This window comes from Ictidomys tridecemlineatus, chromosome 7 (genome assembly GCF_052094955.1).
Source record: "Ictidomys tridecemlineatus isolate mIctTri1 chromosome 7, mIctTri1.hap1, whole genome shotgun sequence".
NCBI classification, from domain to species: domain Eukaryota; kingdom Metazoa; phylum Chordata; class Mammalia; order Rodentia; family Sciuridae; genus Ictidomys; species Ictidomys tridecemlineatus.
This window is the reverse complement of record NC_135483.1, coordinates 74,659,109-74,685,528: the sequence shown is the minus strand read 5'-3', so window position 1 is coordinate 74,685,528 and position 26,420 is coordinate 74,659,109. Positions and strand designations below refer to the sequence as shown.

At 39.5% G+C, this 26,420-nt stretch overlaps 1 protein-coding gene across 1 annotated transcript; it reads right to left on the bottom strand.

The window, feature by feature from the left end:
- Positions 1-578: 578 nt before the first annotated feature.
- On the bottom strand, positions 579-26,136 carry Oprk1 (opioid receptor kappa 1). Its single transcript, XM_005322903.4, has 4 exons — positions 25,862-26,136; positions 25,185-25,487; positions 9,877-10,229; positions 579-4,354 (listed from the first exon to the last, which is right to left on the bottom strand). Exons 2-4 carry the CDS (start codon positions 25,436-25,438, stop codon positions 3,822-3,824), a joined length of 1,140 nt encoding a protein of 379 aa, XP_005322960.1. The 5' UTR covers positions 25,439-25,487; positions 25,862-26,136; the 3' UTR covers positions 579-3,821.
- Positions 26,137-26,420: the final 284 nt, after the last annotated feature.

Sequence of the window (26,420 nt, the reverse complement as noted above, 5' to 3'; positions counted from 1 at the left end):
TACCATGAGGTTTAGAAACATTCACGGCAATGGTGTGGTTATATCAACCCCAGGGCAGATGGCTAAATGTGTTTGTAGGTTGAGTTTGATTTTGGTAAGACAGCTTAATTTTGAAGTTTGCATGGTTTTCACACTGAAGAAGCTGATTTTCATTTGGAGATCAGTATTTAACATCAGTTCTTGTATCCTGACAGCGTTACTATGAGAGGTGAATTTCCTAAGTGATTCCATAAGTTTGGGAATATTTTTTAAATATTTGGGGTTTTTTTAGTTGTAGATGAGCACAATACCTTTATTTGATTTATTTATTTTAATATGGTGCTGAGGATCAAACCCAGTGATTCATGTGTGGTAGGCAAGCGCTCTACCACTGAGCCACAACCCCAGCCCAGGTCTGGGAATTTAAGGTCATAGTTTAGAATACTACATGTTTTGTTCCATTCCATTAATCACCCACAGTCCTGTTGTGAACGGAAACTAACACAACATTTATAGTTTTGAGAAACACAACATTGTTCTTGATGATTTACAGTATCACTAAAGTCGTTGGAGTATAAATGATTTATTAAGTAATAGACTATTGTGACTTTAAGCAGGTATGATTTTGGTTTTATTGCAAGGCACACAATCATATATACAATGCATAATTATCACCTTCTAAAAGTATTATATATAAATAATATACATTATAGTAATGAATATATGAATATACTTTTCTTTCAGAGAAGAAAATCATCTTGGCACAAGTAGTTTATGCTCTTTTTGGATGGGATTTTCCTATTTATGCTGAATCACCCAAACAACTCTTGCTTAGAAAAGAAATCTCTTTGAGCGGACGTATAACCTTGCCACAATTTTCCTTACAATGCTCTCATTTAAAACCAGTCAATGTGTTCCTTTTATTCCAGTTATTCATCTGTGTCCCAGTAGTAGATGAAACATCTATAAATGGTCTGATGCAAGTTAATAAAAGTTTATTTCTCAGTAATATCTCACAAAATGGAACCATTTTTCTTAAGTTGTCCGTGAAAATTTCTTGATTTCTTCCCCAAAAGTATTTTCAAACTGTACTTCTTTTTTCGTGGTAAGCCCTGACCCTAAACTCTTTGCATAGAGGATGATCCTAGGTTCATAAGCAGACCAGGGGCACTAAGCATGTTTTCCACTTTGGTCCCAGTTAGAGTTGTAAGTTTCCTCCTCACTGCTTGCCTCCTGTGTGGCTGGTTCCTCTCTGCATTTTCTCTGACCCCTCACTACATCCTGTCTTCCCCAAGTTGTTATAAACACAGGAAGGAAGAGTTCACACAGATAGTGAATCTCAAGGCCAGAGACACAGCAGGCAGTGCCCTCCTTGCTGAGATGGGAGAACAGGAACATCAGGAGATGTCTGAAAGGCAGTGAGATTTGGACAAACGCTTTGTCTGGAAAGACGAAAGGATGGCAGTATGATGGCTCTTCACAGCAGCCCACACACTGACACTCACACATACATGCCAACAGACATGCTTTGGACAAAGAAACACATTTATAGAAGGGGTACTTTTCCTACTCTATGTAATTCACTTTATCATTCCTTTAAAGCAGTACCCTAAAATGACATTTGCATCTTCCTTCTCTTCCTTCAGTTTGAGGAAGCTAGTGTTCACAATAACCCAGAAGCTACTTATCTTCCTCCTTGGGCTGCAACTTACACATGAAGAGATGCAGGATTATCAGAGAAAGATTCCAACTTCAGTAATGACAATGCACGCTTGGGGAACATGTGGTGTGCTAATTTAAAGAGAACTTTACCATAATTTCATCCTCAAATTATATCTCTTTTATACTTTCATTCTGGGTGAGAATCCACCAAGAAAATCTACTGGGTTTAGCTGTTTCATAAAAAAAAAGGTCTTCCTGTTTCTTCTTTCAGTAGAGTTTGTTCCTGGAACTCCTCTCTCTATAGACATCCTAAGCAATGTTTGGTAGCCAGGATTTTTAAATACTGTGTTCACATCAATGAATAATCATCTACATCCAGTTACAAGGATACAGGAGCACCTAGGAATTTTCAATACAATTTCAGAAATGTTCAAAAGCTCTCTTCATTTTCATTAGGAAAAATATCTTCCACATTGCCTTACACCATGGGTGCTCAGATCTAGAATGGACACAAACATGATCAAACTACAACTATGAAGCCATGGGTAAAACCTTTAGTGCAAGGGTAGGTTTCCAGAAGGAAGGGGAATATATGGTAGAGAGAAAGCATAAAGTGAACAAAAGTCTAGATGTAGTAATAACCTACAGTTATACGGGGTGACACATTAAATTCTCCTAGTAAATTCCAAAAGGTGCTGCCCTCATAAGATACAGGTTTCGAGATGGGTGTCATTTCTAAATTATCCCTTTCTTCTCTCCAGGCAAATTACAGAAAAAGCCATTATCTCTGAAACCATAAGTTTCAGGGGGAAAGAGAGAATTTATATGTCATTTGGAAGTTTTAGCAAAATTATCCTAAATACACTGCTTATGGCAGTATCCTCAGCAGGCATGCCCTTCACAGAACACCATGCAACTTATTTCCAGGAACCCTGAGTGACATAATGTCCCTGTTCAGCACACATTTAGGAACAATTTTACTCCCTGCTGAAAGCCACAAATAATACCTTGAGATGCACATAATCAAAACACCTTACCTTCCATGAATAGAGAGAATCTGGTGATACCTATATATCCACAAAGAGATTCCACAAATACAATAGATCCTGCCAAGGTTTACAACCTGGGAGTGAGTTAAAGTTTGGGGAATTTGTTAACACATGTGTTACGAGCATGGTTAAAGGACTAAATGGTGTTCAGGAGTCTGAAAGAAATCCCTCATGACTGACTTCCAGAGACTAGTTTATGTTGCAGCAAAATGTGTCAGTATCAACTCTTAAGAATGCAAGGGATATCATTAGTGTGCTCCTGGGAAATGTCCTGGCTGAAAAGGAAGCCCATTGCTTGTTTCAACATAGACTATTATTTACAGACGAAATCATATACACTTCTGGTGGCATTTAAACCACTTTATGTTTTTTATATCAATGCATGCTTTATCAGAATATTATTTATCTGAATAGCATGCTAAAACAAAACAAAAGTCAGCAATTGTAGTTTTCAAGATATTAGTCTATGTTAACAGAGAGCCACATTTTGCATGTTTAAATAAGTTCTTACATGTCAAGACAATGTTCTGTCATATGTGATTATCAGATGCCTCATTTGTGGGCCCAATTCCTACTTTGGTGGAATTTTTTCCATAGAGCCACATGAATATGGGTCTACCCAGCAGAAAGTTAGCTAGGCACTGAAAATGGTTCTCATTCTTTTTTTAGATTGTTGCTGTCCATGTTGAACATCTGAATTGGATGCTACTCAGTTCTGAAGCTAATGTTTTAGGGTAATTTTTTTCTTTTTATTTATTTTTTCCTAAATAGAGCTTTGAAGCCACATTGCATAGAAAGGCCACAGCAAATGGGGATTGAACTAAATTTAGGAAACCGGAAGAAAAATTCCTATTTCTTTGTTCATCAAAGGAACTGGGAATCAGCCTTGCTTGCCTGCTGTAGAGAAGAGTTGCATTTGTGCCTTGGACCCTTCATCCTCCATCCCTACAGCCTTGGATATTTCCACTGACTGGGTTTCTCATGCAGCCTGCACCTTCAAACCATGAAATTTCTAAATGTTTATAAAAAACCCATCTTCTCTTCTCAGACTGCAGTGGTAATCTGGGTAAATCCTAGATCGTTGAACTCTTCTCTTCCTGGAGAACCGTAGGAAGACATCTCCACGACTAGTCATACTGGCTTATTCATCCCCTCCACATCCCTCATGTAAGTGGGATCCTGCACTGTATTCCTGACTCTGCTCGTGCTCTGACGCTCCATCCTCATCTTGATGGGAAAGCAGAAGTCTCTAAAGCACCTCTTGAAGTTTTCATCAAGAAAGGCATAGAGGATGGGGTTCAGGCTGCTGTTGGTGTAACCCAAGGCAATGCAAAAGTAATAGCTGGAGAGGGCGGCTGTGCTGTGGGAAGTGCTACCCAGAGCCTCCACCAGGATGAAAATGTGAATGGGGGTCCAACAGATGATGAAGACGGCCACCACCACCAGGACAAGCCTGGTGATCCGGCGCAGGTTACGGTCTTTCTCTCGGGAGCCGGAAAGCAGTCGGACACTCTTCAGGCGCAGAATCATCAGGGTGTAGCAGACAATGATTATGAGGACGGGGATCACAAAGGCAAAGACGAAAACGCAGATCTTCATGAAGAGGTCCCACCAGGAGTAGTCATCATCTGGGAACTGCAAGGAGCACTCGATGACATCCACATCTAGAGGAGGCAACCAGAACCGCAAAGAGAAGCCTACTGTTAGTGTTGCCTACAATAAAATGTTTTAAATGTGCATCTGAATACCGCTGATTTAAAGGTCCAATGACAGTGAGATGATGTTACCTCAAGCAAATGAGGAATAGATGCCATATTATAGTAACCATTCTATCATTGTGCATAAAACCGAGAAGCTAGAAAACAGCCATTTATTGGTACACGATGCTTAACAGAATAAATGAGATGAGCTAGCAATATGACTTATCCAGCTGTGAAAGTCGGTTTGGCATTGCTGGCTTTCAGGAGAGCTATATTGTTAGTTTACAGCATTGGCACTTATTCGCATCTCTGTGTATTAGCAGTTCTCCCAGACCTAAGGCTCTGGCAATTAAAGCTAATGTCTATTTGTAATAAATGACTGAAGATTTCAAATCTAGCCATCGAATTAACAAATACCAACTTATCTGAAAAACATCCACTGCTTTATGTGGATCCACAAAAACTGATGGAGAAATTTATCTACCTGATGACCCAGGAATTGTGATTTAAGGGAACCAAGCATGCTCATTATGATTAAGGGTGTTGCTGAAACATTAATAAATTTGGGGAGGAGAATAAGAAAAACAAAAAGAAGGAGATTAAAAGGGAACAAAGAAATACAAATAGAATCATCATCATTATCAAGGGAACTTTAAATAAATCAGGTACATTTTTCATTTTTACCATTACTATGTAACTCAGACAAAACAAATGTGTGTGTGTGTGTGTGTGTGTGTGTGTGTGTGTGTACACATATGCTTACAAAATGGCTTGATTTGCTCTGCTTCTCTTTGCTAGATTGAATTCCCTTGGAGTGACCCTAATATTAAAAAAGACCCAGGATCAGTAGTTTTTAAATTACTTTCATGGGGTGGGGCGGTCCACTTACACATCCCCAGACTTCCCATTCCCCAAGGCCAGCCAGCCCCACCTCCTTCTGCCCCTGAGCAGTCAGGAAGCACACAACATGTGGATTTCACTTTGCACTGTCCTCCCTCACAGATGAAGAAGTCATGAGCAGAACTGTCAGTGTCATTTTTGTTTAAAAATATTTTATTTAGACGGAAAAAATGTTTAAAAAATAGCACAACAAATATATTTTAAGATAATAAAACTGCTACATTATAAATGGATTCAAAAATAATTTATGGTGATCTTAATCAAATAGGCTTTACCAAAACTAAATGTCTCTTATTAGAATTTCAAGTAGACGTACTGTAAAATACAAAATATGGAATCACTTTGGACACTAATAAAGATGGCTGTTATAAAAATCTTTGAACTTTTAAGTAGTAAATGAAAGCTCCCAGAGTAAGTGGTCATTTTGATTCCCTAAAAAAAATCATTTCCAAAGTACTATTTCTATGAAGACTATCAGAAACTAACAAGGAATCATTTCAGTTTTTGCTTTAACTTCTATAGGAAATTATTTAAAATATTGTCTTTTTAATTTACCATCACTGTTATAGAAAGAAAAATATCTATTGAACTTTTGGTGGATAGTATTTTTTAAATGTCAATTTAATATAAATATCCTACTATAGATTTTTATTTTTCTCTTGAATCTGGTAATGGTTTCCTTAAAGGTCAGAATATACATTTTTGGGGGGGGGGGCATATTTCCCGCTTAACTTTTGCATTCTGTATTATCTCTTTCTCATGTTTGTCCTCAGTTTAAATGTCACCTCAGAGGCAGTTAGGTAGAAGTCTCTCTCAGTCCTTCCCTTACAAATTATCCTATGTATTGTACTCACTGTATTTCCTAGACAAAAGTTTTTCAATCCATAATTATGTGTTATGTTTCCTAATATTTTTCTCTCAATGTAGAATGTAAGAACCTTAGGGTAGGAACCTAGCCAATGTTCAACCCTTAGCAAAGAGTGTTGCCTGGAACACATAATGCATAGAGAATACGTTTTAAAATAAATAAACAGTAATATTCCACTTGAATATCAAAACCTTGGAAATACATATTATTTACAGTAGTGAATATGCCAGAGTCACCTGCCTAAGTCAAGCAAAGCAACACAAGGGCTATTGTATGATTCGGAATCATCATTTAACCATCTTGCATGGAGGAGGAATTCAATAACTATTTAATAAACAGGTGAAATAAACAACAATAGCCAATTTTACAGCAGTGTAGGAAATAAGTATCGATGATAGAGTTGGAAATCTCACCCAGAAATATCAATAAACTGGAATTTATACCATCAAGAAGAGGTACTCATCAAGAAATTCTAGTCCAAATCTGCCATTTTCATTAAAAATTCAATTTCCAGAAAAACTATGCATTTTCGGGTTGTCTTTACAATTTCCTCAGTTCCAAAAGTAGTCTTTCTTCAGATAATGCATAACTCCACATATGTGGAATCTAGAAAAACTGATCTCCTAGAAGTTGAGAGCAGAAAAGTGGTTACCAGAAGGTGGGAAGTGTGGGGAGTCATGGGCTAGGGAGAGGCTGGTCAAGTACAAAGTTATAAGTAGACAAAGGAACAAGTTCTGGTGTTCTAGTGCACAGTGGGTTGGCTATAGTGAACAATAATGCATGTTCAAAATAGCAAGAGCTATTTTCTTACCACATAAAAATGACAAATGTTTAAGGTAATGGATATGCCAATTTGATCATTCCACAGAGTATACAGGTATTAAAGCATCACATTGTATCTCATAAGAATGTACAGTTATTATGCATGAATCAAAAAATTAAAGCAGTCTTTTTCTTTTATATTAATATCAGAGGGTCTCAGCTTCTACTGACACATGTTCCAACATCTTATGGCTTCCATAATTACAGAGTTAGATTTTATAGCCAAACTGAAGATTTTGTTGTGTGTATTCTTTTTGGTTAATAACAATGCTATTTATGCTTGCAGTTTCTATACTAATACTTAGCTATCATAATAACAGTATGAATTCTCAAAGTATATAATATATTTACCTAAAATATGTAGAATATCAGATGTAGAATATCACTCTATGTTTATAGAGTGAAAGTGTTGCTATATAAAAGAGCCCTCAGTATTGAATAAATATCCTGACAAAGATGGATAAACATAAGCAATAAGCCTGGACCTATGAAAGGCCACTCTGTTGGATGACAATGCTGATATTTATCAAGTACTTACTTCACACTGGGGACCACTTTGCCAGCTTTCCATGCATCTACTCAGTAGATCTGAAAAATACCTGAACAGGTAAGCTCTGCTGTTAACCTTATTTTGCAAATGAGAAAACTGAGGCACAAAAATCTAAGTGACAGTTCCACAGGGACAATGCCTGTAAATGGTAAAATCAGGATCCAATTCCAGATAGACTTTTCCAGAATCTGTACTCTTAGCAAAAAAGTAATACTGTAAACTCTGAGGCATTAGCTGAGCCGGTGTTTGTCCAGGTGTATGTATTCCAATGCGATTGATGACTGATTCCCTTTCAGTGAACCTTCTCTACAAACATGAGACTATGAACCACCAATGTCAGTCAGCCCTGATCCAGTGCAGAGAGCGTATCTGGACTGCCCTTAAGAGTCCTAAAATGCATACACTACAATGCTCCAAAATGAATGCAGAAAATGGGGTGGTCTTTCATCACATCAACAAAATCTATTTTTGAATTTTTTAAAAAAAAGGAAGAACAGAACCCTCCTATAAGACTACTTTAATTTTCTCCCATTTTTCTTTTTTATGCTGCACAAATTAATCTTCTGCTGACATTGGTGTATCTTTTCTTCCATTGCATCTGCACACATTTATCTACAACATCTCCTTCCTGGAAAAACCGCATCTATCTTCATTTCCTCTTTCAAAAGCCTAATTGAAATCCATTTCTTCTAGGATGTCATTTTCTGACAGATATTAGAAGGAATACAGTGGATAAGTCTACAAGTGTAACATGAAATATAAAAATTGTTTATTTATTTGCCCTGGGAAAATCATCTCTCTTCTTTTATTATTTAGGCCATTCTTCTCACTCTCCTAGTTTAACAGCAGCATCTGCTCTTAAATTGGAGTTTTGATATACAAACACCTCAGTGTCAGAAGACTTTCTTGTAATTTATTTCCATTTGCTGTAGGCAAGAAAAAACAAAATCCTGTGTGTGATTAATCATATTTTTAAATGCTTCTCTAATAGAGAAAATTAGGCATTTCTTAAAATTTGCCATGTATTAGAGCTTATCACTCATTGGCTGTGGTTGAGCTGGAAATTCATTTTATAGTTTTAGATGAAAAAAAAAACATGTTTTGTTTAAAAACAATGGATACATGTCATTATAATGTATCAAACCCATACAGGATACAACACCAAGAATGAACCTAACTTGTGCTCTGGACTTGGCGGGGATGTTAATGACAGAGGTGGCTGTGCCTGTGTAAGGGACAGGGTGTAAGTGGGAACTCTGTACTTTCCATGCGATTTTGCTGTGAACCTAAAACTACTCTTAAAAAAAACTGTCTAAAACCAAAGACAAGCTGTGCATGTACAAAGCAAGATAAGCGACAATTATTTTAGCACCTATATTTTTACTATTACCTGGAAAGTCTTTGCTGCGCATATTCAATTACCTGTAATCACAGGTATCACAAACCTCCCTAATAAACTGGGTCATTCAGACACTTGCTGGAAACATGAAATAGCATCTATAAAGTTCAAAGTGAGTTGTTCTGCAGCCCTCCCCTCAGCAAATTTCTATTAAAATCAAAGATATTTTCCATAGCTTTGTCTTTTACTAGTAAAGCAAAATTATTCCAAAAACAGTAGTTCTCACCTTGGCTCAGGTCAGAGTCACCTAGGAGATATTAAAAATCTTGACAACCAGGTCACACTAGAGGTCAATTAAACCTTGGAGGCAGGACTTGGGTGGCAGTATATTCTAAAGTCCCTAAGGTATTCTAAAATACAGCCCAGAAATACAGGGAAAACATCAGTGATCCTGTTTGCATGGGGCAAGAACTAATATGTCCAAACTGAATGGTTGTGCTCATCTGTAACTACTATCCATCTGTGGACTCGATTTTTGAATGGCCTACAGCCAATGAAGCTGTCACAAATGATGTGGAGATTAACACTGAAGGATAAAGGTGAAGAGATCTAGCATATGTCTCTAATGATTCTGTTTCTTGTTAGGGAGACAAAAAAAAAAGGAAAGAGCAGTGTGTCATGGAGTTGCCAGATTATATTTTCAGAATCCACAAGCCTGTAGATTTTTGCTTCATTCCACCCATCCAGATTCTGATAAGCATTTCCAGAATAGGAGATGGTGGGTATCTGTGTCCTGGTAATGTTGATATCCCATTCTGCATTAGAGATGGGAAGGAACACAGAATGATTTTATTTCTCATCTTCTATAAAATCAGACATTATATTTTCATTGTTTTTTTTACTTTTATATGTGCCACTAGATATGTGCCCTACTTGCTCCCAAATTAAAAATTTGTGTAATTAGAAGTTATTTTTTTAATAAATGGAATGAAAATGATGATTCTTACCTTCTCTGACTTTGGTACCTCCAAGGACTATTGCAGATATGCCAACAGAAGATGACAGGAGCCAAATACAGATATTGATGATCTTTGCCTTCAAGGGTGTGCGGAAATCCAAAGCCTTCACAGGGTGGCACACAGCTATGTAGCGGTCCACACTCATCATGGTCAGAGTGAATATGCTGGTAAACATGTTGTAGTAGTCAATGGAAATGACTATCTTGCACAGCACATCCCCAAAAGGCCAAGAATTCATAAGATAGACAGTGCTCTGGAAGGGCATGGTGGTAGTAACTAAAGCATCCGCCAAAGCCAGGTTAAATATATAGATGTTGGTCGCTGTCTTCATCTTTGTGTATCTAGAAGACAAGAGGCAATAGCATTTTTATCCATCTTTCAAATCAAAGTCATAAGGTGAATGTGCTTGTGACTGCTTTGGGTTATAAATTTTGCCTACTTATTCTTTAAATATCATTGTGTAAATCTAGAAGGAGTATTCCAGACAGTTTTCAGAGTAGTTGAAAACTGGGAAGAGATCTCTGAATTTATTGAGTTTTTTATTTTAGAGGTTTTTCTTAAAAATATTTTAATAATAAAAATTATTTAAAATATTTAATAAAAAAAGATAATGAAGGTAGCATGGGTAGGTAAATAGATGAATATGTAGATCTTTTCAACAGAATTGCACTTAGTAAAGGTCTTTATTTTGTGACTGACAATTAATTCTAATTTGACAGAGGTGTTTGACTTTTAGCATGTTAGACACTTTATCCTTTTCCCTTCATTAGGTAAAACAAAGGTAAAACATTTCTCCTCAAAGTTATTTTTAAGAAATTAATCATTGTAATTATCCTATCTTTTGAACATGAAAAAATGGTTTTTGATTCTTATAAATGTCCAATTGCAAAGTCTAAAACAAAATTAGATTTGTTGGTTTTTGTTTTTCAGCATGTCACTAGCTTGTCATTTTAAGTGTATTTTATAAATAAATTGGGCTGAGTTCTCTTACACATATCACAGCACTTCTGTAGCAGAGGAGAAATAAATCCATCTCTACTCCAATCTCAACAGACCTTTTTTTTTTTACAACACATACTTGTCTCATCTTTAAATGAAGGAGACAGTAATTTTCAACATAGGTCTTAAAGATTGCCTTTAAGTCCAAATTATTTATATTATAACAAAAGTTTAGAGCAATTCCATTTTCACTTAAAACTGAATTTTGCTTATTTTGCTTGGAGAATGCTTCTTCCAAAATCCATACAGCATTAAGAGACCAAGAGGTAAAACCATTGCTTTCTACACACCTCAGATGTCGTAGACCTTCTCACAGTTAATTCATCTGGGCCCCCTTCTCTATATATAAATTTCCACATGAGAAACATCTTTTAAAATTCAGTGAGAGAGCAACCCTGGCTTCCCTTAGTGGCAGAACAGTCTAACATGAAGTCCTACTGTTCTGAGTCTGAACTCACTATGTGACTTGCTGAGTTTCAGTTCCTGATAAATAGGGACAATAAAACCTAACTGGCAGTTCATGAGATAAGGGCAGCCGATGGCTTGATTCATAGGATCCCACTTCACCCCCAGAGTCATGCCCACGTTCCCCATCCAATCCCCCTCTCCCTTCTCATTGTGTTAGGAAGTAGATACACTCATAGTTGGATGGAAAAGCATTGTAAAGGCTGAGTTGGTGTCCATTTCAATGTTCTGTTACTAAAAGAGTGATTTAATCTAGAAAATAAGTACTCTATTTAAAAATATGTTTTTTTGTATCAAGCAAGTATTTCAACTCAGAGCCAAAAGTTTCTAATGGGGAAGACTGAAATGTGATTTCCTCAGATATTGTCTTCTTAAAAATGTGATTCTATTAAGAATTGTAATGCGAAATAAATAAATAATAAATAAATTTTAAAAATGTGATTCTATGTTTGAAAAAAAAATATAGCTTATACACCTATCTTGTACTCTTTCAACTTTCTCCCACCCCCAACACCAAATTCCTGCTACTGACCAAGATTCCACCAGGCAATACCTTTGGTGCCTACTCTCAGATTTTGTGACCTTTATATTTCCCTCTTTCTTATGAAGTTAGACTATCAGTCCTTGCTTTATAACGTTAGGGAAACCTGGGTTCAAGTCTTTATTTTTCCTTCCAACAATATGTAGATTTTAGAGGGTCATGTTAGTGTTTAGTGTTTCATCCCTATAACGAATAACTGAAGTAATCAATTTGTAAAGGGAAAAGGCTTATTTTGGCTCACAGAGACTGCAGTTCATAACTGGCCGACCTCTTGCTCTGGGTCTGCAGCAAGACAGTGCATCATGGCAGGAGGACATGGCAGAGCAAACTGCTCACCTCACCACCAGTACAATGAGTGGGCTGGGAACCGGCAGTCCTTTTCCAGAGCACACCACCAATGACCAGTCCTCCTACTAGGTCCCACCTCTTACAGGCCCCACTACCCTCCCAGTAGTACCACTCTGAAGATCAAGCCTTTAACAGATGGACTTTTGGAGACATTCAAGATCCAAACTATAGGAGGGGCTCACTGTCCACCTTGAGCCTCAGTTTCTCCAATTATAAAATAGAAAAATATAATGTTTATCCCATAGAGTTCCAGAAATAATCAATGAAATGCATATGATCCAAAGAGCATGTATAATTTAGTTTTTGTTCTCAAACTCATCCATGTGGTTGGAGGCCACCAGTTAGCACAGCAAACAGAGGACTGTAGTTATAGGTAATGCTCATGATCAGATTTACCCAATTCAGTGTGAATATAAAAGATAGGAGTGAAAGTGAAGACTGAGACCCGATACACTGGAGAAAAACTGACAGAATCATACATAAAATAAAACAGATCTTAAAGTAATCACAAAATGTTTAAAGGTAGTTTGCTTTTAGTTTTTTTTTAGGTATTTATAAGCAATAGATGTCTAAAACTGAATAAAAATTGACCTTATACAGAATTCAAATCCTGTCATCCAGTCTTAGAATGAGAAATATGAGCATGGACAACAATCATAATAACCACTTATTTCAAAAAGCTCCCTGTCTCAGGCACTGTTCATACAGTCCACAGACTTTATCTCATTTAGTCCTCAGAGTAACTCCATATGGTAGATGTTCATATCCCTGTTCTATAGGTTAGACAACTAAGAATCACAGAATTTCCTCAAATATCCTCATGGTTAGCTGGGTATAGTGGCACACACCTGTCATACCAGCAGCTCAGAAGGCTGAAGCAGGAGATCACAGATTCAAGGCCAGACTCAGTAGCTTAGCAAAGCTGTAAGCAACCTAGTGAGATCCATTTCAAAATAAAAAAAGGGTGAGGGTGTGGCTCAGCAGTTAAGCACCCTTGAGTTCATTCTCTGGTACCAAATAAATAAATAAATAGAATTCTCAGAGTTATAAAAGGCATAGCAGAAATTCAAACCCATCAATCTCCAGTACTTTATAATTGAGTGCAGTATCTTGACTTTCATGTGTCTTACTTGATTCTCACAACAAATTCCCTTCTAGTTGGCATTTGAGATGTATGACTTTTCCCTCATGGATCCGAAGAGTTCCCCACAGGTAAGTTAGGTGCTTTGTCATGAGAGGTGGGACCTCAGTGGAAGGAACTGGAAGGGGTGTCAGATGTCAGGGCAAAACCTCCCTTCCAGAGTTCTAAAGACACATGCTTATAAACCTACATCACTGGAAGAGGAGAGATCCCAGGTATAACTAAAAGTGATGAATAAACTCTGTGTTCCATCAATATTTGCTGATGATCTCTTAGGGACTACTTGGGACTGAATTCTGTGAACACGTGAATCTAAAAGTAGACCTTTACCCTCAGAGACAATCCAGGTGAGCCCTCAGGTAATTGTTTATAGTTAGCCACAAAACATGAGTCAGTTCTAACTCTATGTCATTCACTGTACATCCACTGGTGAAAAAACAAAGTAGCTTTGTGGCTCTGATAGGAGATGACCGTATTTTCTATTTCATCCATGTGGCTTTACAAAATTTCTCAAGCATTTCAAGTAAAATGGCACCATCTGGGTGGGAAGCTTTGGCTTGTGTGGAAAACCTGGAGGTGGGTTGGCAGCAAGTGGCTGCACTTTTTAAGCATACACACCGCAGGAGCATATGGCACTAAAAGAGCAAAGTCTGGGGGCTGTCCTCACTAAACTTGAGAATGTTACAAATCAAAGTACAATGCACAGGATGAGGTGCAAGGGGCAGGTCAGGAAAAGGGGTCAACCTGGGAGCGGGGAAGTGTGAACCTCAGGGGAAGAGTGTTTCAGAGAGGCGAAATGCTCCCCCAGGACATCTTAGTGTGTTCTCTTTATAGAGAATGGGGTCGTGGCTTCTAATGTGACATCCATAGGCGCTTGTGTGATGGTAAGAGGACCAAAGTTATCTGCTGATGTGTCAGGAACAAAGGTTATCAGGCAGAGTTCCTGGGAGATGTGACACTTGCCATGCTAGTCACAGGGTCCATAAGGAGGATCTCTGTCCTTATGACTCAGTCATGAGGGCTTCTTGTCCTTTTCCATTTGCTTGCTATGGTCCGTCAACACACAGGAGGAAGAGATGATTAGTGAATCATTGGCCTCCTTTGCTGTCTATTGCATGAGCTTGGTTTTTGTTTTGTGATTTCAATGATGCTTCTTTAATCAGGAACTCTATTTCACCTTCACAACAATAGCACAATAAGCCTTTAATCTTGATGACTGATCACCAGCACACATTCAGCTTTATTGATTCCTGTTATTTTTAGCCTTTACCTCCAACGTGCCCCATGTTTCCTTACACACACCCTCTTGTCTCTCTCCATTTATATTCACGTTCCCTCCTCTGTCTTCATGTTCTTTCAGTGCCTACCCCACAGACAGCAACACGTTATCATTTGAGGATGACTGAAAAATAAAATCGACATTCAAACCCAAATTATATACAAATTCAAATTATCATCTGCACTAAAGAAAGAAGAGAGAGATCGGTGAAATCAGGACATATTTGAAAGAAGAGAGGATGTGGCAGGACCTTCAACTTTGAGAAAGATTTGAATAGAGAAGCTAGTGTCTCCTTCAAGGATGGGTGAGAAAAGGGATTTCCGGGTTCAGGGATGCTGCTGAGGATTGGGGGCAGGTGTGACTGGATGGGAACAGTATATTGGGTCCCAGAAGACCTTGAACTCCAAAGGACAAAAATCATTTTAACATTTATTATTTCTTATGTCACAGACACTATTTCAGAAACTTCTTTTTATTTGGCAAAGTTGTCATGATGATCAAACAGCACACACAGAAAATTACTTAGCAGTGGGGCTGGTCCTTGACAGTTGTGCAGTGGGTGCTAGACAACACTGTCACCAGCACAGTGCTGCTGCTGCTGCTGCCATTGCTGCTATTATTAATTACCTACCAGAGCCCTAACAACCCATAGCACAATTTTGTTTGATGCCATTGACCCTACTTTTTGGGGGGAAAGGAAAGGTCTGAGAAAAAAAAATCTTAGCAAGTATTCTCCATGTTTCTCAAGGATTCTTAGAATCCACATGTAATAAAAAATACAGGAACTCAGGACCATCTTATGACAAAGATTCCTAAGGAGTCAGGCGTTTTATCAAAGAAACAAGGTAACCCTCTGAACTCTGCTACTTCTTGCAGCTAGCGATTGGAAAGCATTCTGATAAGTGTGGCCAAATCTGCATCATGGGCGTGGAAGATATTTAACATGAGAAAACAGGGCATGCTCCAGAGGATAATATGATTATAAAACATTAGCATACTGACCCTATATGACAAAACACTTTCACATATGTCATGGTATTTGAGGTTTTCCTCAGGTGGTCTAGTTGTTCATGGGTTTCTATGGGAGATTGGTTCTAGGACCCATAAAGACACCAAAATCCATGGATGCTCAAGTCCTGATATAAATAGGTGCCATATTTACATATAACCTGAGCATTTCCTTGATCTATTTTAAATCATTTCTCTAGATTACTTATAAAACTAAATATGACAGGCCTGTTTGGTATATGGAAAGCCAATCATACCCATTTGGGGGGCAAAGAGACAGCCCAGATGAAGTAGGTGATTTGTCTGAAACTACAAACTAGTGAGACAGTGGGAGTGGGAGGTCAAACCTTAGTACCAATGTGATAAAAAAGAAAAAAAAATTAAAGATTAGTGGCCATTTTTCTGAGTGGATTTTTTTTAACATACCAAATATCTAAATATCCATGAGATACACTTGCAATGTTGTTTGGTTAAAAAGAAGATTGTGATCAAACTAACCCATGAGAGCTGGCAGCTGTATCCCAACAATGAGTAACCACTCTGAGTAAGAGGAAAGTTCTGCAGCACCAGGGAAATGCAGTCCTTTTTAGCTGACAGTGGGAGACCAGCATGGTAAGAGACAAGCTTTGGGTATCCTCCGCATTTCCAACAAACATGGTTATTCACTTTACTAGGCATGTTTTCCAGATACATAGCATTCCAGATTTTGTGTTTAAAATGATTAGAAAGTTTGAGGGAAGGGGGGGAGATGTTGATGACAAGGCAAAAACCTTCAGTTATAAGAGGAATAAATTCTGGGGACCTAATGTTCAGACAATAATTATTAATACTGTATTGAATACTTGAAATTGGTTAAGAGAGTAAGTCTTAAGTTTCCTTGCCTAGCACACAAACCCATAAACATGCACAAAATGGTGTGTGGTGATGGATGTGTTAACACTATCGTGTTAACACATGATATATTTCACAATGTATATGCATTTCAATTGTGTTAGGTTTCTTTCATTATAAAAAATTGCCTGAGATAATCAACTTGTAAAGAAGATTTATTTTTGCTCACAGTTTTAGAGGATTCTGATCATTTGGCCCATTTATTTTGGTGGCGAGTGTCTGTGGCCAATGATATGTCATGGTGGGAGCATGTGACAATGGAGGTGATTTCACTTTGTTTGGAGAGAGAGAGAGAGAGAGAGAGAGAGAGAGAGATAGAGAGAGAGAGAGAGAGAGAGAGAGAAGTAGATAGATATGAGAGAGAGATTGCAGAGAAGGAGAGACAGGAAAAGCCAGAGTCCCAATATCCTTTTCAAGGACACTAACCTCCCACTTAGCCACACCACCTAAAGACTCCACCACCTTCTAACATCACCACATAATTGTGACCAAGCCTTCAATGCATGGGACATCATGATCTAAACTAAAGCACAAACCATCACCTTGTACATCTTGAATACATACAATTTTTATTTGCCAATTAGATCTCAAAAAGCTTGTGGTGGGAATGAACCTTAATGTAAACTATGAGCTCTGGGTGATAATGCTTTGCCAATATAGATTCATGAGTTATAACCAATGTTCCATTCTGGTGTGAATATTGATAATGGGGGAGGCTATGCTTGTGAGGGGCAGGTAGTATATGAGAAATCTGTATTTCCCAATCAATTTTGCTATGTACTTAAAACTACTTTTTAGAGAAGTCACTCTAAAAATTTCAGTGAAAATAAAATGATCAGGAATACTAATTATGGTCCTGATGTGACTTCTCATATTTAAAAAGAGACTTTACCAGGCATGTTTTTGTTTCACTAATTCTCCAGATAGCTTTGGTTTGTCTCAATAACATTAGTTTGCTAAATATCCTCCTGGATTATTTGCTAGTGGAATTGTGTGTGTTTACAAAAGGGCAATGGTTTACTTATTTTCTAAAAAGAAAGGAAATTCAGTCATTGTTTCTCCAATGATTTGACTGACATCTCCTCAGTCTGTAATATCCTAAAAAAGTCATATTCACATAGGATTCCGACCCTTACAGTTACCCTGCATTACTCCTTCACATGCACAGAGCAAAAGTCTTGAGCAGAACTCCAAAAGAACCTGAGTTCCTGACCCATTGTACTGCAGTTGCATACAGTAGCAATGCACAGCCAGGATCCCAGGTGTGCAGCTGCATTGCACCCTGGCAGTCTGCCCCTGAAGGGCAGTAGCCAGGAAATACAGGGACTGTCCAAGTAGGAATTTCACTGGACTACCCAGTGCCCCAGGAACAGCTCATTCCTCTGTCTCACTAGTTACAGTGGTGTCATGGTACAGCCTTTCAACTCCCAGAACAAATATTTGAGTGCACCCAGTTGTGCATGCAGTGTGAAAGTTATCATGTCTACCAGCTCTCAGAAGAAAGTTAAAATTATGAACTAGCATGTTGTTTCCTAGTGCAAAGCTTAGTGCCTAGAGGTATGTGGATATTTTTAATTCCATTCCATATCTTTACATATAAATCTGACCCAGATAAGGTCAAGTCTTAGGGTGTGGACTAGTAGAGAGGCCCCGTGATTACCCTTTCTGCTATGCCCTCTGTCAGATGAAGTTGCTCTTCCCTGGGTAGGAAGCAACACACAGTAAGGCAGAAAGCAGAGAGAGATTTAGAGTTAGACAGACCCTGGGCTCCGATATTAGATTGGTCATTGAGCAATCATGGGCCCTCAGACAGATACTTGAAACTCTACAGTTTTATGTCCCATCTGGGAAAAAAAAAAAGCTCTAACAATCCTTATTTCATAGGTTTGTTGTTAATTTAAATGAGCTAATGTTCAACAGGAGCTAAGAAAATCATGTCTATTGTAGTACCTGATCTCTACATGCTCCTAACTCCAGTCATGCCTAAACTTAAGGCCTCCCCCTCCAGCTTCTGACCAGTTTCTTTGGAATCTCTCATTTCATCATGTTTTCCTTATCTTTCATTTAAATTCTAATTTGCTTAGCCAGTACAGCAAGCATCAAACAAATAATAACCCACAAGCCTTTTAAAATATTATCCCATTCCTAAAATCTATTCTTCTTACATAAGTTCTTCTTATCTAAGACATAAACTGGAATTCCCTCTAAAAGAAGAGGAGGGAACTACTGTTTGATTTTTCCACTGAGGAATAAAGAAATGCTATTCTGAAACTTTCTCTTATTAACCCAGTTCTAAGTCTATATTACTTGTACCACTAAAATCACATGAGCCAAACTTTAGAAAGGCATCTGTCCTGCAGCCATCCAGGGCTCAGAGCCTCCTGGGGCAATAATTGAGTTCATCCAAAAGTTAATCTGGAATGAAGGGAGGAACTCTTCTCTTCCAGAGAAGAATAAACCCCTCTCAAAATGAAGAGTGAGGCAGACACCAGGAAAAACTGTAAAGCCAATAGAATCGAGAAGTAATTTTGGAAGCTACAATTTTTTTTTTGAGTTTGTTAAAGTTTTAAGAGCCTTATTCCAGGTCTCCAAATGAATTTACTTCCTCCCTCCTTCCCCCTCATCTCCCTCCCTCCTTTCCTCCCCCTAAACCCCTCCCTCCCTTCCTCCTCACACTTGTTTGATCTTTGACCCTTGATTGCACCAGGTTTTGGACTTCTTCTGCAATCACACATCCCAAGGGTAGGAAAATAATTTTAGCTAATCCATATAAGCAATTGCAATGAAACTGATTCTCTTTTTTGAGAGGCTGTCCAAAAGGTACAAATTTCTTTGAGAAGTGAAAGACAGGCTTTTAATTCCTGAAGTTATTTCTGTGACATTTGCATCAAAGGAAATATGTAACACTGATTCCAAAACAAGATTTAGGAAAAATGAGAATGCACTATTCAAAGCCCCAGACAAGGCCAGTGTTCAACAGGGAGCAGCAAATAGTGAATTATGCAGGCACAGCATTGCACCTTGGTGTTTTTGTTAATACCTCTCTCCATGTGGTTTGGGGGAACATTATCTAACGTGGGCTATGGTGACACTTGTGAGTCTGTGAGTCTGTTTTTTTTCTAAGTAAACATTACTATATACACACCACTGCAGTGATGACAATAAGTATTTCAAGGAGGGGGACGAAAAGAGGCAGGCACTGTGACAGACACTCTGGGCTACCCTATTCCTTTACATACAACTCCAGCTCTTGATACAGTTACCAAGGGACCAGACTGGCCCAGCAGTGCCCTGAGTGAGTAGAACATGCCACAGAACCTAGGAGAGAGAAGCATGGAACTTCTGCTCAACAGCGGAGGGATAAATGCTCTTTACTCCAATTATGAGCAAGAAAATAAGTGCCTTCATGAAGACCAAGCTCCATACCCAGAAAACTTGGGTTGTTTGTTGCCTTTGGAGAAGAAATTTGAGTTTAGCAAGTGTAACAATTTCCATAGTCTTTTTTGGTTTGTTTTTCCTCTAAACTCCTTATAAAGTCACCCCTGGTAGAGAAATTTCAATGTGCTAAGGCTGAAGGAGAAGGAGGCATAAGACTTCTACTCCCAGGGCAAGGTCAGGAGAGGACTGAACTCTAGCAACTAATTAGTGAAAACTAATGATAAAAGGGAAAGGCAAAACTTATGACCAATAATTAAAGAATTTTCTGATCCTGTTTTTTTTTCTAAGTAAACATTTCCTTGTTTATTCATAAACCTTTACAGAAGTATAGCTTTCCTCTAAATTAAACAAAAATAAACATAACATTATGGAATTTGAAGCTTGAGAAGAGTGTTATCTTAAGGAGAATAGAGGGAGAAGGGGTTGTGTTTGGGTTGAGCTGTGTCCTCCCCAAATTACTATGTTAATGTCCTAGTCACCAATACCTCAGAGACAGGGCCTCCAAAGAAGTAAATAAGGTCAAATGAGGACATCTGGGTATGTCCTAATCTGATATTATTGTTGCTTTTATAAAAAGTGGAGATTTGGATACAACTGTACAGAGAGACCATATTAGGATACAGGGAGAAGATAGATATCTATAAGAAAAAAGCAGAACTCAGAGAAGGCCACCCCAGTGGATACCTTGACCTTAGACTTTGGCATCCAAAACTGAGACAATGACTTTCTGCTATTTAAGCCACCCAGTTTGTGGCACTTGGTAAGTTCAGTCCTTGCAGACCAGGGTAGGCAGATGTTCTAGAAACCCAAGATGCTAGTGAGATCATCACATAGAGCCATCCAGAAGGAAGTTGAGTCTGCAGAAGGGATGGATAACTGGGAGTCAGAGATTGGATTTAGGATTTTTCAGAATGTACCTGACAGTTAAAGTCATAAGAATGGCCCAAACCATTGAAAGTGGGTGTAATGGACAGTATGCTGTATCCTCTCAGCCAGGCTGTGACTAGGTCTTCCAAACACCTATCTGAGTGTTGCTGTGAAGGTATTTTCTAGAAGTGATTAAAGGACATAATTAGCTGAGATCATTCTAGACCATAGGGAGATCATCATAGATCATCTAAGTGGGCTTGATATATAAACCTTATGAGCAGAATTGGGGTTTGCTGGGGAAGAAATTCTAATTGGGGATATCAGCCTGTCCTTTCCAGCTTTCTGCAGCATGGCCTTTATGGATTTTGGATGTGCCCAGCCAGCTAGCTCCACAACCATGTAACCCAATTCCTTGCAAGACATCTCTTAGCATGCATGTCCACTACTGGTTCTGCTTAGCTGGTTGAGCCTTGATTAATACAAAGAATATGTCAAGTGGGGACATAAGACAGCTGAGAAGACCCGAGGAAAAACATCAGAGGAAGAGGAATATGTGAAGAGAAGCCCAGAAGATGAGGGAGAAACTGAGGAATGAGGGTTTTCAGAGAAACCCAAGGTTGGGCAAAGCATGCTAGACCTCCACAGATGTCAGGCACCAGTCAAACTCCAACAAGCCTCTGAAACATGAAGCCATAACTTTGGTACAGGAGTCTCAAGCAAAGCAACCAAGTGGAACCAGGAAAAAGAGAAATGGGGGAGACAATGAAACCAAGAGAATAGATTATTCCTCCAAGAAGTCCGCCTATCTGCAATGCACAGGATGATAAAGGACATTAGCTAGAGGAACTCAGAAAAATGGAGGGTTGGTGGATATTGAGCATGTTCATGTGCTGAATGGACAAGGGACACTGGACAGGGAGAGATTTCAGATAGAGTAAAAGGAGATAACTGGATAGCAAAGCCTCCAGAGGATGAGGGTCAAAACACAGGAACTGGTATAGAAATAAAGAAGTTCTTCCCCTGAGATGGAACAGAATGTAGAGAGAGTAGATATCAATATGCACAGGAGGAGAGACCACAGAAACTGAATTCTCCTCCCTCAGTGACCTACTGGTTAAGGTCATTCATTAACTGTTAAAAGAGAATCTAGTCAGATGAAAAGTTTGGGAACCAGTGCATACTTAATTCTGGCTCCTATTTTTATAGGAAATGGGAGCAGGAATTGGCTCGTGTTCGAAAATAGGATAGAGACATAGGAAAACAAGAGTGACCTTAGTTTGTTTAATCTGCCCTTGATTTGGACTTCTCATCTGTTAAATGGGTATTGTAATAATATATCTATTTCTATTAAGATTAAATAAAATAATTCCCATGAAGTATGTAGATTTACCTATATGACATCATGTTAAGCATTCATTAAATTTTAATCATCCTTGTTAATGCAGGAGACATTTGTTAAGCATGGAAAGTTGTGGTAAATGTAGGAGACTGGATGTTTAAGATGTCAGATGTAGGGCTGCCTGCCAAGGTCCAGGGTACAGGTGTGCTGGACAAGAGTGTTTACTAAAGTTTAACATGGCACTAGGAACCTGCAAAGTGTACCCAAGGGCATATCCAAGGATCACAGCTCCCAAAGTATGGCAAGGGGAAGAGGCTGGAGTACATGGATTTTAAGGTATTCACAGTGAAATGGGGTCATGATTGTTGGTGCACAGTAAATGATGAGAACCCTTGAAACTTTATCTTCAGAAGACACTGGGCAGCATTCCCAGGTGCTCAAGGTGGGAAAAACTACTTGTAAAGCAGGTCTAAAAATAGTCATCAAGCTCTAGTTTTCCAAAGCTCTAGTTCCACAGTTCTGATTTTCTCCCCAAGTTGGAGCTTTCCATCCTAGACCTATAACTGCCCTTCATTTGAGCATCCAATTGTCACCTCTTAAAGGATTTTCTTTAAGACTGAGTTACACTAGGAAATTTTTCTATGTATAATATTTTAAAGTAGTCTTTCTCAAAACTGATGCTCCATCTTTTCAAGCAAAGTGGTCAAGCCCCTAATTTCCATTAGAAGAAGGGCATGTGGATTCCATACTTGACTTGGCTCAGTCCTGAAAAGCATATCAAACCTCCTTCTCATTGCCCTCTCTTGAATCATCATCCTATTCTTCTCCTGAGCTAAGTAAACCCAAGCCCATCACCTTTTCTTCAAAGGTTTTATTTTTCAATTCTTGAATCATCTCTCAACATGAACAAATTCTAAAAACTTTTTTTGTTACCCTCTTGGCTATGAATTTAAGTGAACTGTCATACCTGGCTTTCCAGGGTAGCAGTGTAACACTTCATTTTCATTTATTGTCATACTTAACCTCTAAATAGTGAGAATGTGGTAGGAGACTGAATGACATTGTTCTGTGAACTTCTTTTTAAAATATTTTTAGCTGAATTTATCTCCATCTAACAAACTTTAATAGTGGCTATCTTTGGGAAGTCTATCCAATAAAGTCCTATGTAATCTGCAAGAATTCCTTTCTTCCTCCCAACATGTCTATCTTTGCACAGAGCATCTAAGTGCTGCTTTAGGATTCTCCATTCTTTTTAATTCTAGTCTACAGCCATTTAAAACATTGAAGAGCAGCTAGGAAGCTCTTTTCAAACTCAAGATTTCAGGTACTCATTCGAGTAACAATAAGATGTACCTGTTTCACTTAAGCACTTAATATGGGATGAGTAGAAACAGAGGAGATGTGTTTGTCAGAGTCCTCTTTTTGTATAATGTTTCATTGCCAAAAAAAAAGGACCTCTATACCAAGATCTCCTAAAATTTTTAATTACAATGTAGAATACAGTTGTCTGTTCTTTTGTGTAATTTTCTCTTTGAATGGAAACCAGTCCTGAAATTACTAATGACTTGGACCAATGATTTGTCTTTAACATATTTTCTCATATTCTTTACTCATCACATAGAAATTGCAATGAAATGTGATAAGCAATGTGGAAACTAAGGGTAGCATGCTACAGATTCTAACTGTAAAGTGAACTTTATAATATGTATTTAAAGGCTTAACTGATGATTTTTAACTTCTGAGTATAGTTGGAGATAAAAGACCTGACATTTCAAAGCTCCCTCCCCACCAAAAAGATAAAGAGGAAATTTAATTATGGTGACTTTCCAGTAGAAAGATTCATGCTACTGTAGATATTGTTTTTAAAGTTCACAATTAAAGGCTCTGCCTCAAAACTAAAGTCAACATGAAGATGAAGAAAAGAAGAAGAAGGGGAATGGGAATAAGAAGAAGAGGAAGAAGAAGAGAAGAAGAGGAGGAGAAAGAAGAAATAATTAGTTCTTCATCCTTTCAATGTCCTTAATCAGGGCAACTTGCCTCCTCCATTTTTAGGGACAACAGGAAGGAATGTAAGCTTTCTTATACACACCCCAAGGTTTATTTCCTAAGCATTTTGTCTCGAGAAAGTGAAGCACATATATCTCAAAAGGCATACATATCAAAGTACATCTTTTCCCTTTTCTTTCTATTTAAAATTAAGAATCAGTTTACTTACCAGAAATTTAGCACCTATGTGGATATTTGGAACTTTATTGGAAGTTAACATCAACAAAATTCCACAAAAGAGCAATAAAATAAAAACCTTTAATATCTCATCCTGGTGCAAGAAACAGCAAAGCAATTTCAAAACTATCTGCACAGTCCACAGTTTAGAGGATGAATATTAGTTGGCTAATTTACAAAAGTCACTGATAGTGTAAAGATATGAAGCATTTTAGTACTAAAAAGGCTCCTATATGTAGTATTATAACCTTAAATAGAATATTAGGTTTTGTTTGTTTGTTTGTTTGTTTCATAAGCCATAACATCAGTCTGATGAGTCACAGAAAATTCTGAATTGCCTTCAGTGCACTTGGTGGGCCTGAAATTCATCTTAAGAAATATTTAAAGGGCAAACAAAGTGCTGCAAACTGGAGCAGGCAACCAGGTAAAATGCCACGAAAACCATCTGGCTTCTTGATCAAGAGACATTGACCATACAGTCTGAACCTTGGTACCTTCACACACACTGTTTTCAGAGGGTTTTGGCGCCCTGGGATGGGGAGCCCGGTAGGTAGGTCTCTCTTAAATCCTGGAGGCGCTTCAGGCCTGCAGTCCCCCACTAAAAATCCTTCGCCTGTTTCAAGAAGCCACCCTCCCAGAATTTCCTGAACCCTGCACAGAGGAGTCCCCCACCATCAGGCTGGCTGCTCCAGGATCCCGCTGCTTCCCTCCCTGCCTCGCCCTGTCTCCACCACGCCCTGACCCCGGTGCTCACCGGATGATCACGAACATTACCAGCGAGTTGCCCACCAAGCCCACGACGAACACCACCGAGTAGACCGCGGTGATGATGACGGGGATGGCGGGGGAGATGTGCGCGGGCTCCAGCTGAGCTTCCTCGGAGCCGGCGCTGCCGTTGCCTGACTCGGCCCAGCCGGGGAACCAAGCGCTGCTGTTGGGGAGCAGGCAGGCGCTGGGGGCGCAGGTGGGGCCTGGCTCCCCACGGAAGATCTGGACCGGTGTCTCCATTGCGGGGCGGCTGCAGCTGGAGGTCGAGGAAAGGTGGGCACCTGCGCGGCTGTGGAAGCGAGAGGACACGTTGGACCTGGAGAGGCAAACTTTGCCCGCGCGCGCGGGGGCCAGCGCGCAGAGGCTGGCAGCGCTGGAGACCAGCAGCCCCAAGGATGCTCAACTCGTCGCACATTCCCCCGGGGGGCGGGATGGGGAGGACAGACCTCGCTGCCTTCCCAGTCAGCTGACGCCCCGCTTGATGACCCGCAGGGGTGGAGAGAACTCGCTTCTAAGATGAGCCCCCGCCAATTCCTAGGTACTGTCCCCTGATAGAACTGTCCGCAGACTGCTGATCTGAGTTCCAAGGACAAGGGACCCCCCCCCTCCCGCCCAGAGCACAGAGTCCTAGCTGGGACTGCGCCTCCTAAGCCCAAAGCTCACCTCTTGTTCCTGTTGGCAAACGAAGTAGTCGCTGTGGAACCGCGTGTTCCCAGGTCTGGCTCAGCCTTCGGGGTCTGTGTGCACCTGTCGCCCCGCGTCACTGGCTCTTGGACCTCTCTGACGCTCTGAGTAGAGCGCGTTTTGCCAAACACGGTCCCCGTTTCTCCTGCTCAGTGCGGGGCTCCCACTACTGGAGGCAGTTTAGGGGGACTGGAAGCAGGTTGGATGAGGCCAGGCGCTGGGTACCCGCTGGCTGAGAGCTGGGCTCTGGCTCCCGCCCGAGGCCCGCCCATCGCGCTCGGCCCCGCCCACTCAGAGCTACTCCCCCCCACCCCCCCAGCCCTGCTGCCCTAGGAGAGCCCCGCAGACTCACCCTGAGCACTAACTGCCTGCCTAGAGGCGCACACTGCCTTGTTTTAATGCTTCTAAAGCCTCCCCGTGACCTAAGTCTGAGCTCTGGGTCATTTACATTCAGTAATAGGAAGGGGCATGCTTATTTAGTGCCAGTGTTCATCTGGATAATTCATAATGTGTTTAGAATTTATTGTCTGACACATCT